This window comes from Vulpes lagopus, chromosome 3, assembly GCF_018345385.1.
Source record: "Vulpes lagopus strain Blue_001 chromosome 3, ASM1834538v1, whole genome shotgun sequence".
Classification (NCBI taxonomy): domain Eukaryota; kingdom Metazoa; phylum Chordata; class Mammalia; order Carnivora; family Canidae; genus Vulpes; species Vulpes lagopus.
Window position 1 is genome coordinate 13,162,162 of NC_054826.1, and position 17,038 is coordinate 13,179,199.

Below are 17,038 nucleotides of genomic sequence, written 5' to 3' on the forward strand. Positions count from 1 at the left end.
TATCAGCACAGTAGCTCTCACTGGAGCGCAGCTTGCTCTGTCAGGCATTTTACCTCAATTAACCCATTTGATTCTCACAGTCACGCTCTGAGACAGCTATGATCCATAGCCCCATCAAGAGCAACAAACTGAGGCTTGGAGAACCAAATAACCTTCTCTAGCTGCACTTAAAAGTTGCAGCATTCTGACTAGAGGCCATGCTCTAGCTGGGTGGCAAGAAGGGGGGCAGTCCCTGTCAGCAGGGAAAGTTCACCCGGAAAGAATGGAAAGCTGGCTCCTCAACAACCCGTACACGCCAGGCACTGCACTATACAAAGGGGATGTGAAAAGTGCTAAGATACTGTGTCTGCCTTCGAGGAGTTTATACTCCCAAGGGAAATAAATTTACAAACATAATGAAAGGTAGGATGTGGTAAATGGGAGAAGAGAATTTTTTTTTTTTTTAAGATTTTATTTATTTATTCATGATAGTCACACAGAGAGAGACAGAGAGGCAGAGACACAGGCAGAGGGAGAAGCAGGCTCCATGCACCGGGAGCCCGATGTGGGATTCGATCCCGGGTCTCCAGGATCGCGCCCTGGGCCAAAGGCAGGCGCCAAACCGCTGCGCCACCCAGGGATCCCAAGAGAAGAGAATTTCAAGGAACAACAAAGGAAGGCAAGAGAGGAAGAAATCATATAAATGACCGTATGTGATAGGTTCAGGTGTGCAGGCACTTTTCTGGCTATGGTGGGAGTTTTTGTTTGTTTGCTGTTTTGCAGGAACAGAAGGAAGTAAGAACTAACCTTGGGACAAAGTAATCTGTTGGTGGAGCTGGGGGTGGAGGAGAGGGCAAGGCTGGTTGGGGCAGGTGAGTATACCTGTGGACTTTGTGCTCTATAAAGGCCTGGTTAAGCATTGAGAATGGCTATAGCCCAGCAGCCGCACTGCTGACCAAGTCCTCAGCCTTAGCTCAAAGGTAAACCGAGAGGAAGAAGATGCCTTTTATAATTCTGCTACCCAGAGACGGTACCATGTGTTACTCATCTGCAATGAATGGTATAAACCACACACTGGCCATGCTAGCAGCAGAAGCCAGGGCCATGAGGTTCAAGATCAGCACACAATCCAGGTGATACTCCACACTAACTCAGCCAGGAAACGGAAGTGGTTTGGAGTTTCAGGGGAAGAGGACAGATCAATGTTGGGTGTATTAGGCGTCCAGTGCCAATAGGACAGCTGTGTGCAGATATCCAGAAGGCACATTAGATGGTGGTTACAAGTTTAGGAGGGGAAGGCAAGACTGGGAATCTGGACATGGCAGCTGGCTGCCAGCTGACATGGAAGATAGGACACCCCGACCCAGGGAGTGAAGACAGAGAAACACAGAACTAAAGGAAATGCTGAGAAGCAATGACTCTCCTCTCAGGGCCAAGCCGTACTCTGACTTTTTAAGATTCAATGAGGTTGGAAGTGTTAGGACACTGAGACAAATCAAAGGGCCCTTTGCTGCCTTCCCCTCCCTTTCAGTGTCATGCTAAGCAATGTACAGAAACCACCAGACAGTTCCTAGCCCTCTGCCAATGGTGGCAGTATTTTGAAAGCCTAAGCAATCCTGTCCCCCTAGTTGGTGCAGCTCACTTGGATAAAAGGGGAGACACTCTAAGCTATGACTAGGTGACAGGTTCTAAGAAATTATGTGTCCTTTATCCTTTTGATCTCTCCCCCTGGGGTAGAAAGAGTTGGCTCTTGGTGATATTCAACCATCAATAGCTCATTTTCTTTTGCAGGTACATCCATACCGGTCTCACCTCCTCTGAGGCAATTCCCTTACTGTTCTCTATTTGAAAAAATAAACAGAAAATAAGCAAAATTCTTGGTGAAAGACAGACTTCTCATTGGAATTTAACAAAAAGCATGTGTAATAGGTATAATTTCTGTCTGGTGTCTTAGTATAAATGTCTTTTTTTTTTTAAGATTTTATTTATTTATTCATGAGAGACACACAGAGAGAAGCAGAGATATAGGCAGGGGGAGAAGCTAGCTCCCCATGGGGAGATCAATATGGGACTCAATCCCAGGAATCCAGGATCACGCCCTGAGCTGAAGGCAGACGTTCAACCACTAAGCCACCCAGGTATCCCTTAATATAAATGTCTTGACAACAGACATCAATCACTGCTTATTAATCCTGTTTAACTTTTAAAATGGAGGGAGAATTTACTCATTACTTGATCATCTTAAGGTATCTCTCTTAATATAGCCAAAGACAGAGCTTCAGAGGAATACCTACGAACTAGAGGCTAGAATGCAATGTAAGAAGGAAGGAACCATTAGGGAGGTCAGAGGACCAAGAGAGCACAGTGTGTCCACACAAGACAAGAATTTAGAAACAAAAAAGGTTGAGACCATAATCAGTGTGACACCTGCAGTGCTGGTGTGGAGAGGTGGAATGTACAAGGCCCGCTGACTTCTGGAGGGTCTGTCGGCAGAGCAGGGAGCAAAGGTCATGGTAAGAGAAGAAATGAGTAGAGAGTCAAGTAGGGAAAATTAGTATTAAGTCTTTAAAGATGTTTGTCAGTTCTGGGAGGGAGAACAAGGCAATAGCTTAACTCACAGAGGGGGGGCTTCTTCAGGGGGAGGCTTGAGTGTACCTTCAGATAGAGCGGAACACCAGGAAAAATCCATGGGGCAAAGGGAAGACTGACAGAAGCAGGCTCCAGACAAGGCAAGGGCAGAGCCGATCAAGAGCCAGGCAGCTGTTTAGATTCAGGAGAAGCAAACAGAAGCACAGAGAAAAACAATGGAAGTGAAGGGAGAAGCTGAGGGAGGTCTTGTCACTGGTTGTCTAAGATCCCACGGAAGTAGGGAATGGAATTACAAACTTAGAGAGAATGAAAAAAAATGGCTTACACCAGCCCTAGGGAAGAATGATACAAGATCCAAAAGGAGTTAAACAACAGACTGCTGAACAGAAGAAAGGCCCAATTGAGGCAAGGTAACATATGGCTTTCACATATCTCATTAAGTAATATTCTGCTGTTCGGTTTGAATAATCTTTAGGGATGTTCACTAGCTCCACAACCAAGAAAGATCAATACTCAAGGACTGGAGAACAGTAGAGGGCAGAGGCCAAAGTCGCTAGAGTGGCAGCATGGATATGACTGAAACTTACAAATGATGCAGGTCGTCACTGAAAATAAGAAAAGGCAAGGAAAAGTACACTAGCTAAAAATCAGGATGAAAAAGCATGGAGATACAGAAATGTTCTGGAACTGGAAAGTGGTAATGGTTGCATAACAATACGCATACACTAAGTGCCATTAATGATGAATTTTATGTTATGTGTCATGAGAGCTCTGTGTTCCCTGGGGAAATGTGTAAATTCCATCTTGTATAATATTTTTCTCTTGTCCATTCACGTAAACCCCACCAACAACTTTCAGGACATATCTAAAAAAGTGAGGGACATCCTGAGTGGCTCAGTGGTTGAGCCTCTGCCTTTGGCTCAGGTTGTGATCCCAGGGTCCTGGGATCGAGTTCAGCATCTGGCTCCCCGCAGGGAGCCTGCTTCTCCCTCTGCCTATGTCTCTGCCTCTCTCTGTTTCTCATGAATAAATAAAATCTTAAAAAATAAATACAAAAAAATGTAAGAAGTGAGAACCCTTGCTCACTGTTTCTATCAAAGTTATGTTGCTGGCTCCCCAGCAGGTCTCATCAGAACACCTATTTTTCTCAGCCTCAAGGCCTGGAGAGAACACAGTATCTAAATTTCATACAACGCTAGGTGGAAAGGCAGTCTACTCGCACTCGTATAGACAATTCACCTTTTGTCTCTTCCCACAGAGCTCACCCTCTTTTCCCCAATTCATCTCTGAAAGGCTTAAAGAACGAAGACCCTTGTTTTCATTCTTCCAAAATAGCAATTCTCAAAATGTAGTCTATAGATAGAGGGCAGGGGTCCCAAAACCCTTTCGGGTGGTATGAGAATAATACTAAAAGGTAATTTGTCCTTTTCACTGTGTTGACATTTGCACTGATGATGTCAAAGCCGTGCTGGTGCCTGGGCCTAGTCAAGGTACTGCTATCAGACAGCACTGGCCACCACTGTATTCTGTGCTACCATACACTCATAGGCAAAGAAAATGTTTTACTTGAGAATGTCCTTAATGAAGGACTAAAAATTATTTTTATTAATCTTGACCATTACAGATTAATATTTAATATTAGCATGCTTTATATTTTATGTGATGAAGTGGGAAGGAAGCACTGAAGCACAACATTTAGCTTGAGGAAAAGCATTTATGTGACTGAGGTGAGAGGTAAATGAACTGTTCTCTTCATGGAATTCAAAGAACAAGTGAGAGTCAAACAATGGGTGTTCATACTTTGGTATGTGGCAAGCGTTCATCCTCCAAAATAAAAAAATAAAAAAGAAAGAAGTGACCCTATCTCTTCAAGGAAAACAACTGACAAACTGATAAAATGATAAATATTGAACTTTCAAGCAAAACTTATAATTGTGGGGATGCCTGGGTGGCTCAGTAGTTGAACATCTGCCTTTGGCTCAGTCATGATCCCGGGGTCTTGGAATCAAGTCGGGCATCGGGTTCCCTGAAGAAAGCCTGCTTCTCCCTCTGCCTGTGTCTCTACCTGTCTCTCTGTGTCTTTCATGAATAAATAAATAAAATCTTAAAACAAACAAACTTAGAATTGAGGAAACTAATCTCTACCTCTTGCTAGACTGCTTCCCAAAATATACAGATTCTTCTGATGAGACAAGGGTGATGTTAATGAATGTGATTTTTATAGAAGGAAACATGCTAATATTTGGATGATCTGTATAACCCCACTTCCCAAATGACCACTATGTAATATCATACAATCATGCAGGTTTTAAGATCTATTCCAAATACAAGGCAGACCCCATGGATTTTAATTTAGCAAAGAATGAAAAATTAATTGATCATGTTTTCAGATTCCTTATGCAATTAACCTTTATGAAACCACCACTTATCATTTTTTTGGTGCACCATCAAAGAACAATATTCTCAATTATCTGAAAAGGCTAATAAATATTCCTCCTTTTCCCAAATATGGATCTGTGTGAGGCTGGATTTTCCTCATGTACTTCTATCAAGCCCATACTGCCTATTACAACAGACTGAAGAGGCAGATATAAGAATCCAGTGGTCTTCTATTTTTAAAACTGTAAAACACTGCAATTCTATGTTTTTATTTTGAACAATAGCTATTTTTCATAAAAAAATTTTTATACTGACATATAAGTTTACTGCTAAAATAAACTAAAATGTTGTTTTAATTTGTCATATGGCAAATATCAAACAATATAATCCACATAAACAGAGAGTCTTTGAAATCCTCAATAACTTTTTAGAGTATACAGTGCTGAGATCAGAAGTGTGAGAACCACCACTCTCAAAGGTTACAAACTAGTGGGACATGAGCTGACCCTGGGCAACTCTGTTTTTTTTTTTTTTAACATCTGAAGCAGATGCATACATTTAGAAATTGAGAAAAGTCATGACTCACATAAAAATCCTAATCTCTGGCTTCCCCTGAGAAATCAGGATATTTGGCAAAACCAGGCCCATATTCCCACATGGCACAAACTGGCTGGCACAGAGGAGCGGCTCCCCTTAACTCAAGTGGAGGGTCTCTGGTTCACTGCAAGGACCAAGCTCATTACCTGCCCTGCCTACACAGGCTTCTGGGCATGTGACCCGATTAAACATCTTGCCTCCCATACAGGAGTGACCTTTTCAGTGAAAAAGCCATGAGCACAGTACAGCATTTATTTGTAATTCTCATTCCTTATTAAATTCCCTGAAGGCCTGGCAACTCTCAACCACCAATTAGAAACTGGAATAACTGCCAGAGTCTTGCTTTCTTTGATCAGTGACACATTAAACATGGCTCCTATCCCAGTCTATTCTGTGGAAACTAAGTAAGCTCTCCATGTTGTCTCTGGGAGAAAACATGGCCACACCCACTCAAAAATGAAGAATGGGGCCAAAAAAGAATCTTAAACCCTACGACCCTCAGACTTATTTTTTTTTTTTTAATTTTTATTTATTTATGATAGTCACAGAGAGAGAGAGAAAGGCAGAGACACAGGCGGAGGAAGAAGCAGGCTCCATGCACCGGGAGCCTGATGTGGGAGTCGATCCCGGGTCTCCAGGATCGCGCCCTGGGCCAAAGGCAGGCGCCAAACCGCTGCGCCACCCAGGGATCCCCCTCAGACTTATTTTGAGATTCAGCCTCAAATTGATTTCAGGTATAAAATCAGGTTGGCTTTCAACAGTAGGCAGATATGTAATCCTTTTCAATCTCTGAAATGTTTTGCTAAAAACTCTACTGCTTCTGTGAAAACTTTAGAGCTGTCCCAGGGAGCCTCATGTCTGAGACTCTTTTAGTGAGTCCCTGAGATATTTTTGGATCACTTTTGGACAGAGGACCAAAGCCAAGGGTTTTAAATAGAATAACTTGCCAGAATGGGTTGATGAGCAACCCATGGCTATTAGGGTTTCCAGATGTACTTACTGGTATGCCGTGACCCTGAAAGCGTAGCACGTCCTCTTCGGGAAGAGAAACAGGGACAACAAAGTATGCTGGCAATCTAGAAGAAAGAGAGGTCATCAGTTTTTGTCCTGGAGTGATGCACTAAATATGAAAGCTCACCTTTAATCAACTGAGGAAGTGAAGCAAAGTGATAGGGCACGAACCTTATTTCCAAGTTAAAGAAGAACCAGTACAAATGAACCATCTCTGGCTAAATCAGTTGGGACTCTGGGTTCAAATCCTAACTCTGCCTCTGATTCTATGTGATCATTAGTTAAGCCCCCCACTTCTCTGGGTCTGTCTCTTCATCCTTGAAATGAGGGGATTGGAATATGTGATACCTAAAAGTAGATGAATTCCAAAATTGAGAGAGATCTTTCTTGTCACACAGTGGCAATTAAGCACTCATGTTTTCAGGCGGACTAAAACATAAACCAATAATTATGATGATTGATACCTAGACATTTTATCAAGCACTCTGACAACAAACATTTAAGTGCTTCCTATATGCCAGACTTGGATTCCTTAACACAAATTATTCATTTAATCTTCCCAACAACTCTATGAGGTATGTACTACTATTATTCCATTTCACAGATAAAGAAACTGAGACAGTACCCCTAAAGGCCCTTCACAGGTAATACCACTAGTAAGCATTAGTAAAGCTATGACCCAAACCTAACCAGTATGACTTCCGTTTCTATATGAGAAAACTTAGGTTCTAAAAATAACCTGCTAAGTGGTAGGATGTGGGAAAGTTAGGTTTTCAGAGTTGCAAATATCAAAGATATACAGGGTCACCACCTCTTCCTCTAGCTAGCATATGCAGGTTTCTATGAATAAGAAATGTGCTAAGTTGTATCACTGTGGGGCTATAAACACTTTGCACTCAAAGAGCTTGAAATAAAGCCTCATGAGAGATAAGAAGGTGTCTATCGTGCAAGAATTACAATGGAAAATAATCAGATGGCACTTGTATGCATGTCACATGTTTAAAGTAAATTCCTTAAGTATTAGATGATGAGACAGATGGACTTTCTAATTTGAAGAGGTTGGAATTTGAATGTGATCATCTTTAGATCTAATCAATTCACAAGGGATGGAGCACATTTTAAATACCAACAAAATCCAGATTACAGGAAACAATCAGAAAATAGCCTGGTTTCTTCAAATACATTGCAAGAAAAGAAATAATGGTAGGAAGATCTATAGATTAAGACTTGAGAAACCTATCAATCAGTTGCAACATATCAATCTCACTGAGATTGATAAATAAATGATAAATAATTGATAAATAAACGATAAATTTAATGATAAAACAGATAAAAAGCTGAAAATTTGTTTAAAAATTTATAAAAACAGGGATCCCTGGGTGGCGCAGCGGTTTAGCACCTGACTTTGGCCCAGGGCGCGATCCTGGAGACCCGGGATCGAATCCCACATCAGGCTCCCGGTGCATGGAGCCTGCTTCTCCCTTTGCCTGTGTCTCTGCCTCTCTCTGTGCGTGTGTGTCTCTCATGAATAAATAAATAAAATCTTTAAAAAAAAAAAATTTATAAAAACAATGGGGAAATTTTTGAACACTGACTTAGGCTACTAAATGACATTGAGGGTTTTTTTTGTTTGTTTTTTAATTTTTATTTATTTATGATAGTCACAGAGAGAGAGAGAGAGAGAGAGAGAGAGGCAGAGACATAGGCAGAAGGAGAAGCAGGCTCCATGCACCAGGAGCCCGACGTGGGATTCGATCCCGGGTCTCCAAGATCACGCCCTGGGCCAAAGGCAGGCGCTAAACCGCTGCGCCACCCAGGGATCTCAACATTGAGGGTTTTAATGTTAAATTTGAAAGGTATAATAATGGTTTTATGGTTATATTTATAAAAAGAGTCCTTAATTATTAGAGATGTATATCAAAATACTCATGAATGAAATGTGATGAGGTCTGGGATTTATTCCAAAATAACCCAAGGGAAGCACAGAGAAAATAGGATTAGGCATAAGAATAATTGTTGAAGGAGGGTGATGAATAAAAGGAAACTCACTGTATTCTCTTTTCTTTTATACTGCTTGAAATTTTCCATTAAAAAATTTTAAAGTAATTAAAAAGAAAAAAGCTCTCATTATATAATACAGAACCAGCTTTGGAAAACACTGATCAAGGACAAGGTATTTCATTTTTTTTTAAATTTTTATTTATTTATGATAGTCAGAGAGAGAGAGAGAGAGAGGCAGAGACACAGGCAGAGGGAGAAGCAGGCTCCATGCACCGGGAGCCCGGGAGCCCGATGTGGGATTCGATCCCGGGTCTTCAGGATCACGCCCTGGGGCAAATGCAGGCCAAACTGCTGCGCCACCCAGGGATCCCAAGGACAAGGTATTTCAAACCATCAAAACTGTTAAGAATTACTTGGCTTTTGAAGGTTGACATGTTCAGGGATCCCTGGGTGGCGCAACGGTTTGGCGCCTGCCTTTGGCCCAGGGCGCGATCCTGGAGACCCGGGATCGAATCCCACATCAGGCTCCCGGTGCATGGAGCCTGCTTCTTCCTCAGCCTGTGTCTCTGCCTCTCTCTCTCTCTCTCTCTCTGTGACTATCATAAATAAAAAAAAAAAAAAAAAAAATGAATGAAGTTTGACATGTTCAGAATATTTTCTTATATGTCGCCTCAAATGCATAGGTGGTAAGCTATCCCTTCTTCAGGTGTTATCACTGAAGTAAACAAACAACCCCCCTCCCCACCCCCCCAAAAAACCCTTCACAAATCAATGAACTCAGGCTGCCCATTAAAATCACAGAGGAGGGGGGATCCCTGGGTGGCGCAGCGGTTTGGCGCCTGCCTTTGGCCCCGGGCGTGATCCTGGAGACCCGGGATCGAATCCCACGTCAGGCTCCCGGTGCATGGAGCCTGCTTCTCCCTCTGCCTGTGTCTCTGCCTCTCTCTCTCTATGACTATCATAAAATAAATTAAAAAAAAAAAAAATCACAGAGGAGGGACACCTGGGTGGCTCAGGGGTTTAGCACCTGCCTTCAGCCCAGGGCATGATCCTGGGGTCCGGGGATCCAGTCCCACATCGGGCTCCCTGCATGGAGCCTGCTTCTCCCTCTGCCTGTGTCTCTGCCCCTCTCTCTCTCTCTCTGTCTCTCATGAATAAATAAAATTTATTTATAAAATAAAATAAGATCACAAAGGAAGGGGCGCCTGGGTGGTTTAGTAGGTTAAGTGTCTGCCTTTGGCTCGGGTCATGATCCTGGGGTTCTGGGATCAGGCGCCATATCAGGCTCCCTGCTCACCAGAAGGAAGGTTCTCACAGCAAGAAGTCTGCTTCTCCCTCTCCCTTTGGCTCCTCCCTCCCAAGCTTGTGCTCTTTCTCAAACAAATAAAATCTTAAAAAAAAAAATTACATGGGAATATTAATAACCTCCTTATGTCCAGGCTCCACCCCAGAACTACTAAGTATCAGAAGCTTGAAGAAAAAAATCTGAGGCTCAAAAGCTTCCCAGTGTACAGGCAGGATGATGGCAGTTGTTCTAGAAGATCCTCCAATCCAAGTTTGCAGGAACATCACCTAGACAGCACATTCTCAAGATGAACCTCAACTGAATCAGAATCTGCATGTTAACAAACTCCCCAGGTGACTGAGGAAGCAGCTCTGCTCTAGCTGGCAACTTACCAACAGACCACAGTTTCTCAGCCTTTACAGGAGACCTACGTGTGGGGTGGGTTTAGCCCCAAGTCCCAGCTCTGTCCCCAGAGGCTCATTCTACAGAGATGGGGCCACAAGGTTTTAAAAATTTGCATGTCATCCTCAACTAGTACCAGTGAGGTTAAATTTTTTTTACAATGTTGGTTAGCCAGTTAATTTCCTCTTATAAACAGTCTTTTACCAAAAAGGGAAAAATGTCAGAACCAAGTGTATTAGTGTATGTGGCATGTAGTGGCTCCTGGAAGGAGGCTGGCACAGAGATGGATAGCTCTGCACCAGTGAGTGGAGTCTAAGATGTCCTCCTTTGTTCCAGTGAACTACTAGGAAGTTCTGAGGGCTCTCTGCTGTGAGGTTCCCAATGTCCACAAACAGTGAACCCTCCCTCCTTGGAAGAGCAGCCAGTTTAGTCATCAGGATGAGTTTTCAAATACAAAGTAAACTTTTCCAAATACAGGATGTTTTACTACTGAAAGAAAGTTGTCCGATCCGCCCTAGCCTCAGTTAGGGTGAGGAAACCCTCAGCAGGACAAGAGCAGGGCAGCAAGGTCTTCCTGCGGCAGTGTCAATTCACAGGCTCCATCGTGTTACACATGCCCTACAGGGTTAACAGACCTTCCGATATTCTGGCAGGGAGGCAAGATGAGAGGAAGGCTTTTCAGGAGAAGGAAGACTGGTAAGCCAGCCCTGACCTCCAGAAAAGATGGAGTAGATGCTCAGTTTCCTATTATCAAAACTGACTGGAGTGCCATCTACCTACTGAGGGAAGGGCTTTCATTAATTTACTCATTCTGTTTCCTATTTATTGAGTGCCTCTTAAAACCAGGCACTGTATGTGGTATTGAGGATATAATGATTAACAAAACAAAACAACAACAACAAAAATCCCCCATGATAGTGTACTTGATTCTCCAGAGCGGACAGGCTACAGAAACAAACATTTCCAAACGGTGATACAAATAAAAATAAACTTACAACTGTAGGAAGTGCTGGGAAGAGAGGCCATGAACAGAACAGAAGCTTTCGCTCTCACAGAGACCTGGCCTTGGGGCAGCCCTGGTGGCGCAGCGGTTTGGCACCGCCTGCAGCCTGGGGTGTGATCCTGGAGACCCAGGATCGAGTCCCACATCGGGCTCCTTCTGTGGAGCCTGCTTCTCCCTCTGCCTGTGTCTCTGCCTCTGTGTGTGTGTGTGTGTCTCTCATGAATAAATAAATAAAAAATATTAAAAAAAAAAAAAAAGAGACCTGGCCTTGGAGAAGGTTCCCCATGAAAGTAACATCTGAGCTAAGAGCTGACAAATAAGATGCGAGTAACCACACTTGTGTGGCTGAAAGCAGAAGGAGCATTCCAGACAGGAGACCACACAGGCAGGCCTATGGGAGTGGGGTTAGTATGGTCAGAGGGGGTATTGAGGGGCGTGAGGCAGGAATCAAACCATGAAGGGCCCTTTGAGACACAGAGAACGGATGCTGGGGGACCAGAGTGGGTGGCGGAGACCATGGAGGCAGCACTATAGTGGTGCAGGTGAGACACAAGGCACAAGATACAAGCTTGCCCTGTATCTTCTCCATGGGACAGAAAAGGGTGCGGGGACTGCAAGCATGGGTGGGGCAGTCCACAGGGTATGTGTTTGTGCTGAGTGCTCCCAGCACTAAAACCTTGAGAAAGCTCCATTTTCTCTGATAACCACTAATTAAAGCTTCCACTCCATGGAGTACCTAGGTGGCTCAGTCATTTGGGGGTCTGACTCTTGGTTTCCAATCAGGGTTTTTGGGGTTTTTTTTAAGATTTTATTTATTTATTCATGAGAGACACAGAAAGAGAGGCAGAGACACAGGCAGAGGGAGAAGCAGGCTCCATGCAGGAAGCCCGATGTGGGACTTGATCCCAGGACTCTGGGATCATGCCCTGAGCCACCCAGGTAACCCCCCACCCCCATCAGGTTCTGATCTCATGGGTTGTGAGATCAAGCCCCACTTCAGGCTCCACGCTCAGTGGCATGTCTGCTTGAAGATTCTTTCTCCCTCTGCCCCTCCCCCACTTGCTCACATTCCTGCACTCTCTAAAATAAAAAAATATTTAAAAGCTTCCTTCTCCACCTGCCTTTTACCAAGTATATTTTTGATGTGCTGACAACTACACAAATACCAATGAATTTAATCAACATGTGCCAGGATTTTTAAAAAACAATTCTGAGAATGGGGATGCCTTCTATCAGTGTCAACATCATATCATAAACTATCACCTCCTAGGTGCAGGGGTTTCTAACTTCTTTCTGAGCAAGAGCTAGCTTCCCCTTTTCATCCTTTGTGACTAGGAAAGAGGGGAGGAGAAGAGGGGGAATGGGGAGGTGACACTTGCTCTGCAGGCCCCTCCCCACTGTCACTCCAGGTTGTGCTGTGTCAGGAAAGCTAACTTTATAAATGTTTGAGACTGATCCAAATCAAAACTGATGTGCTGAACAGGTCTGTGAGAACCATAAATACAAAAAGCTCCACAAAAATATAAATCTATGAAACTGCTAGCAGGATATTGGGTACATTCCAAAATGAGAAGTTTCAAGATTTTACAAAAGGAGTATACAGGGGCACTGGGGTGGCATAGTCAGTTGTGTTCAATTCTTGGTTTTGGCTCAAGTCATGATCTTGCGGTTGTGAGATCGATCCCTGCATTGGGCTCAGAACTCAGTGAGGAGTCTGCTTGAGATTCTCTCTCTCCCTCTGCCCCTCCTGCTCATGTGCATATTCTCTTTCAAATAAATAAATAAATCTTTAAAAAAGAAAAGGATTATGCAGAGTCATCCCTTAAAAATGAAGGCCAAATCACATCACGCCTCTGCTCAAACTACTCCTCACTGCACCATAAATTCTGAAAGCCTCCTCCCCGAAACCATCTAACTACCTTTCTCTGCCCTGACCTCATCCCCTACTACTCTGCCAGTTGATGGTTCCTCCCCAGCCCCTGGACTCCTTGCTGTTCCTCACAGAAACCAGACAAGACTCCACTTCAGGGGCTTTGTCTCTACTGTCTCCAGTGCCTGACCACCCCTCCCTACCAACACCTCCAGCACCCCCTTAGCCCTGTGTGATCTATGTTTCTCCATAGTACTTACTACCTTTCAATGCGTTATAATCACTCATTTATTTTATCATTGTTTTCATCCCACTAGAGTGAAAGTTCCAAGAGGGCAGGGATTTTTAGGCTCTTTGTTAACTGTTGTATCTCCAGTAGCCAGGACATTACCTGGCATATGGCAGCCACTCAAAGAATTCTTTTTTTAAAAGATTTATCCATTCATTTGAGAGAGAGAGAAAGAGTGCACACCCAGTGACAGAAGGATAAAGGGGGAGAGAGAAGCAGATTCCCCACTGAGCAAGACTCCAAGATCATGAGCCGAAACCAAGAATCGCATGCCTAACCAGCTGTGCCACCCAGGCACCCCACCACTCAAAGATTTTTGCTGAATAAATGAAGTGCTAAGTAAAAGGAAAGCAAATACACAATATAAATTTAAAAATGCCTCTAATAATTTTACTTAGACTATAATGGAGGAAAACAAAGACACAAATTCACTTTTAAATGTTTTAAGGGACATCTTAAGGGTTTCTTAAGTATAGTATTGACATGGAAAACATGGAGCTCTCCTACATTGCTGATGGGAGTGTAAATAGTGCAGTCACTGTGAAAAACATTTTGTACTATTTGACCCAGCAACTCTACTCCTAGGTGTGTGAACACACACACACACACACACACACACGAAATGGAAACATTATATGTTTCCATATATATTCCACACATATATGTGCATGTATAAACATATATACATACATATATACGAGAGAAATGGAAACATAAAACCTTAAAAACAAATGTTTATAGCAGCATTATTCATAATAGCTGATCAACTGATGAGTGGATAAATAAAATGTGGTCTATCCATACCCTGGAATATTATTCAGCAATAAAAAAGAATGGAATTCTGATACATGCTACAACATGGATGACCCTTGACAACATTATGCTAAGTGAATAAGCCACACATAAAGACCACTTGTTATTAGATTCCATTTATATGAAATCTTGAGAATATGTCAACTATGGAGACAGAAAGTAGATCAGAGGTTGCCTAGGACTGGGGGTGGTGAGGGCACATGTGGAGCAACTATTAAGGAGTATGAGGCTTCTTCTGGAGCTGATGAAATCGTTCTAAAATTGACCGTGGTGATGGCTGCACAACCCTGTGATACTGTATATTTCAAATGTGTGAACTGTATGGCATGAGAATTCTACCTCAATGAAGCTGTTAAAAAAAAAAAAAAAAAAAAGAGCACTGAATGCTTACCTTACACAGACTTTATAGCCTTCATTGACACTCACTGCTTTGTACTTGACGTTGCCTTTGGTCCGCTCCAATTCCCAACACCAGTCCTTAAGGGTGTCAAACATTACAGTATAGTTCTTGGGATCAGTGGCTAGCAAAACAAATTTGAAAAGACAAAATCTTGTGTAAAGTACAGGTATTTTAATGATGTGAAAGTGGATTTGTAAGCCCTAATTTTGTTCATTAAGCCCATTTTTATCCAAGCACAGCAAGGTCACTGATTAATCCTAACCTTGTTCCTTTTTTTTTTTTTTTTTTTTGTCATTAACCCAAAATTATGACTAAGGGTCTGTCTTTTTATACTGGAAGAAAGGAGGTGTTCTTGTTCCACTCCTTGCAAAAGTAATTTATAGCTCAATTTTCAGTCATCTGACCATGAGATAATTTATATAACATAAAAGATGCTGTGAAGCACCAGAAGACAGGCTTGGCACAGATGCTAAAATAATAAAATATTTTCAGCCCTACGAATATGTGCATAAGATGGCAAACTCATTTGAATAGTGTGTCAGGTCCCTGAATGTAAATCTTCCTTCAATTTGAAGATGCACTGCCAACAAGAGGATTTTCCAGTGTGACAGTTATTAAAGGGCATCATCAGATCACACAGCTGTGGGAGGGGAAGGGTTAGATGGAGTCTTCTGCCCCTCACCCTGCCCTGCTACTGCTACCTGCTAGGAGGAAATGTCCAGGAGCACTATTCCTGCAGCCCAGCAGATGTGTTCTTGGTCTTCTCCCAAGCCAAAGACTGCTGGGTGACACACACCAAAATAGTCTCAGCTTTTTAAACAAATCAGTTAGTTCAAGTCCTTGCACATCTAAAAAAAGCCAAGCGTTTTGGGAAAATAGTGTTTGATAAAACTCCTCCGTGCTATTTTATTTCATTAAAATAAAACCAGATTATAGTACACAAGAGAATAAGAATAATGATAAAAACAGTAGTTAAGCTTACATAGCACTTAGGTGTGTGCCAGGCACTGTTCTGAGCATACTACATTTTATTAACTCAATCTTCACAATCCTACAGGGTAGGGTAATATTAATTTCTCCATTTTACAGATGTAGCACAGAAAGGTCATGAACTTGCCTAAGGTCACAGAGTTAGGCAATGGCAGAACTGGAATCCAAACCCAAGCAGCTGTAAAGGATAAAGTAATAGACAACAAAAAAATTTCCCAGTGGACACAAATATTTGTAACACACTATTCAAGAGTAGATAATTCTTTTAGCAACATAGGTAAGTCCTTCCCTAAAATGCCATGTCCCAGAGTATTCAGGACCTTTCAGCCAAAGCACTTTTTGTGAATTATCAAGCTAGAAAGTAACTAAAGATGTTCAGTTTGCAAAGTACCCACCTCTACAAACTGCTGCTCCATGCAAAAGCTAACTGGTCAATTAGCATCTATCACTTATAACATTTACTTCTCAAAAAAAGGGGACTGGAAGGAGGATTTTTAAAAAGATGGAAAACAGAATAAAAGATGACACATATCCTGGGCCTTGTGGCGCGCGCACATGCACACACTCACACACACACACATACCACAAAGTGAAGAAACTGCCAGAGTCAATCAAAGTAAGGGTTTTGGAACACGGATCAACATAGTGTTGGGGAGTTAAGAAACTGTCCTATGCTGAATCTGAACCAAGAGTCAGGATATAAGGAAGATGTAGAATTCCTAAAAACAGAGTATTATTTTTCAAATGTAAACCCAATAAATGTTTATATATTATAGTAATTAATAAGTTATATTTTATATATCTCATATTGCAACAAGCTGTGGTAAACCAGTTACTCAGCACTTATACCTACAGCTACAGTGAAAACATCTGTCATTTACAAAGATGACCTTACTGAATTAAGGAACTAATTTTTTTAAAGATTTTATCTATTTATTCATGAGAGATACAGAGACAGAGAGAGGCAGAGATGCAGGCAGAGGGAAAAGCAGGCTCCATGCAGGGAGACTGATGCGGGACTTGATCCTGAGGCTCCAGGATCATGCCCTGGGCCGAAGGCAGGCGCTAAACTGCTGAGCCACCCGGGGATCCCCAAGGAACTAATTTTATGTTCAGTCTAACAGTAAAGCAAGCACTATCTTAAGTTAGTGCAATTCTCTGAACATAATCCACCCTGAATAATATGCAGTTATACTTTCCATTAACCCTCACTTAACTGACTGCACCCTATGTGCCATGCATTTAACAATTTATAATCTTCACAACACTTTAATAGAGGCTTTAACACCGCTGTTTTTAAAATGAGAAAAACAGATGCCCCAAGAATTTAGTGTCAGCCCCAGGATCACACAGGTATTGAGCAGCTGGGCAAGGATTTGAACTCTGGTGGGACAGACCCCAAAATTCACAGCTTTTCTACTAAGTCACCA

General features: G+C 42.4%; 1 protein-coding gene across 2 annotated transcripts in view; it reads right to left on the reverse strand.

Moving 5' to 3' along the window:
* MTMR12 (myotubularin related protein 12) overlaps positions 1-17,038 on the reverse strand; it is a 72,899-nt gene that overhangs the window by 17,951 nt on the left and 37,910 nt on the right. For both annotated transcript variants that reach the window (XM_041749508.1, XM_041749507.1), the window contains exons 7-8: positions 14,610-14,739; positions 6,545-6,620 (exon numbers count right to left, since the gene is read on the reverse strand). In XM_041749508.1, coding sequence (XP_041605442.1) covers positions 6,545-6,620; positions 14,610-14,739 — 206 coding nt within the window. The remainder of the gene's footprint in view (positions 1-6,544; positions 6,621-14,609; positions 14,740-17,038) is intronic.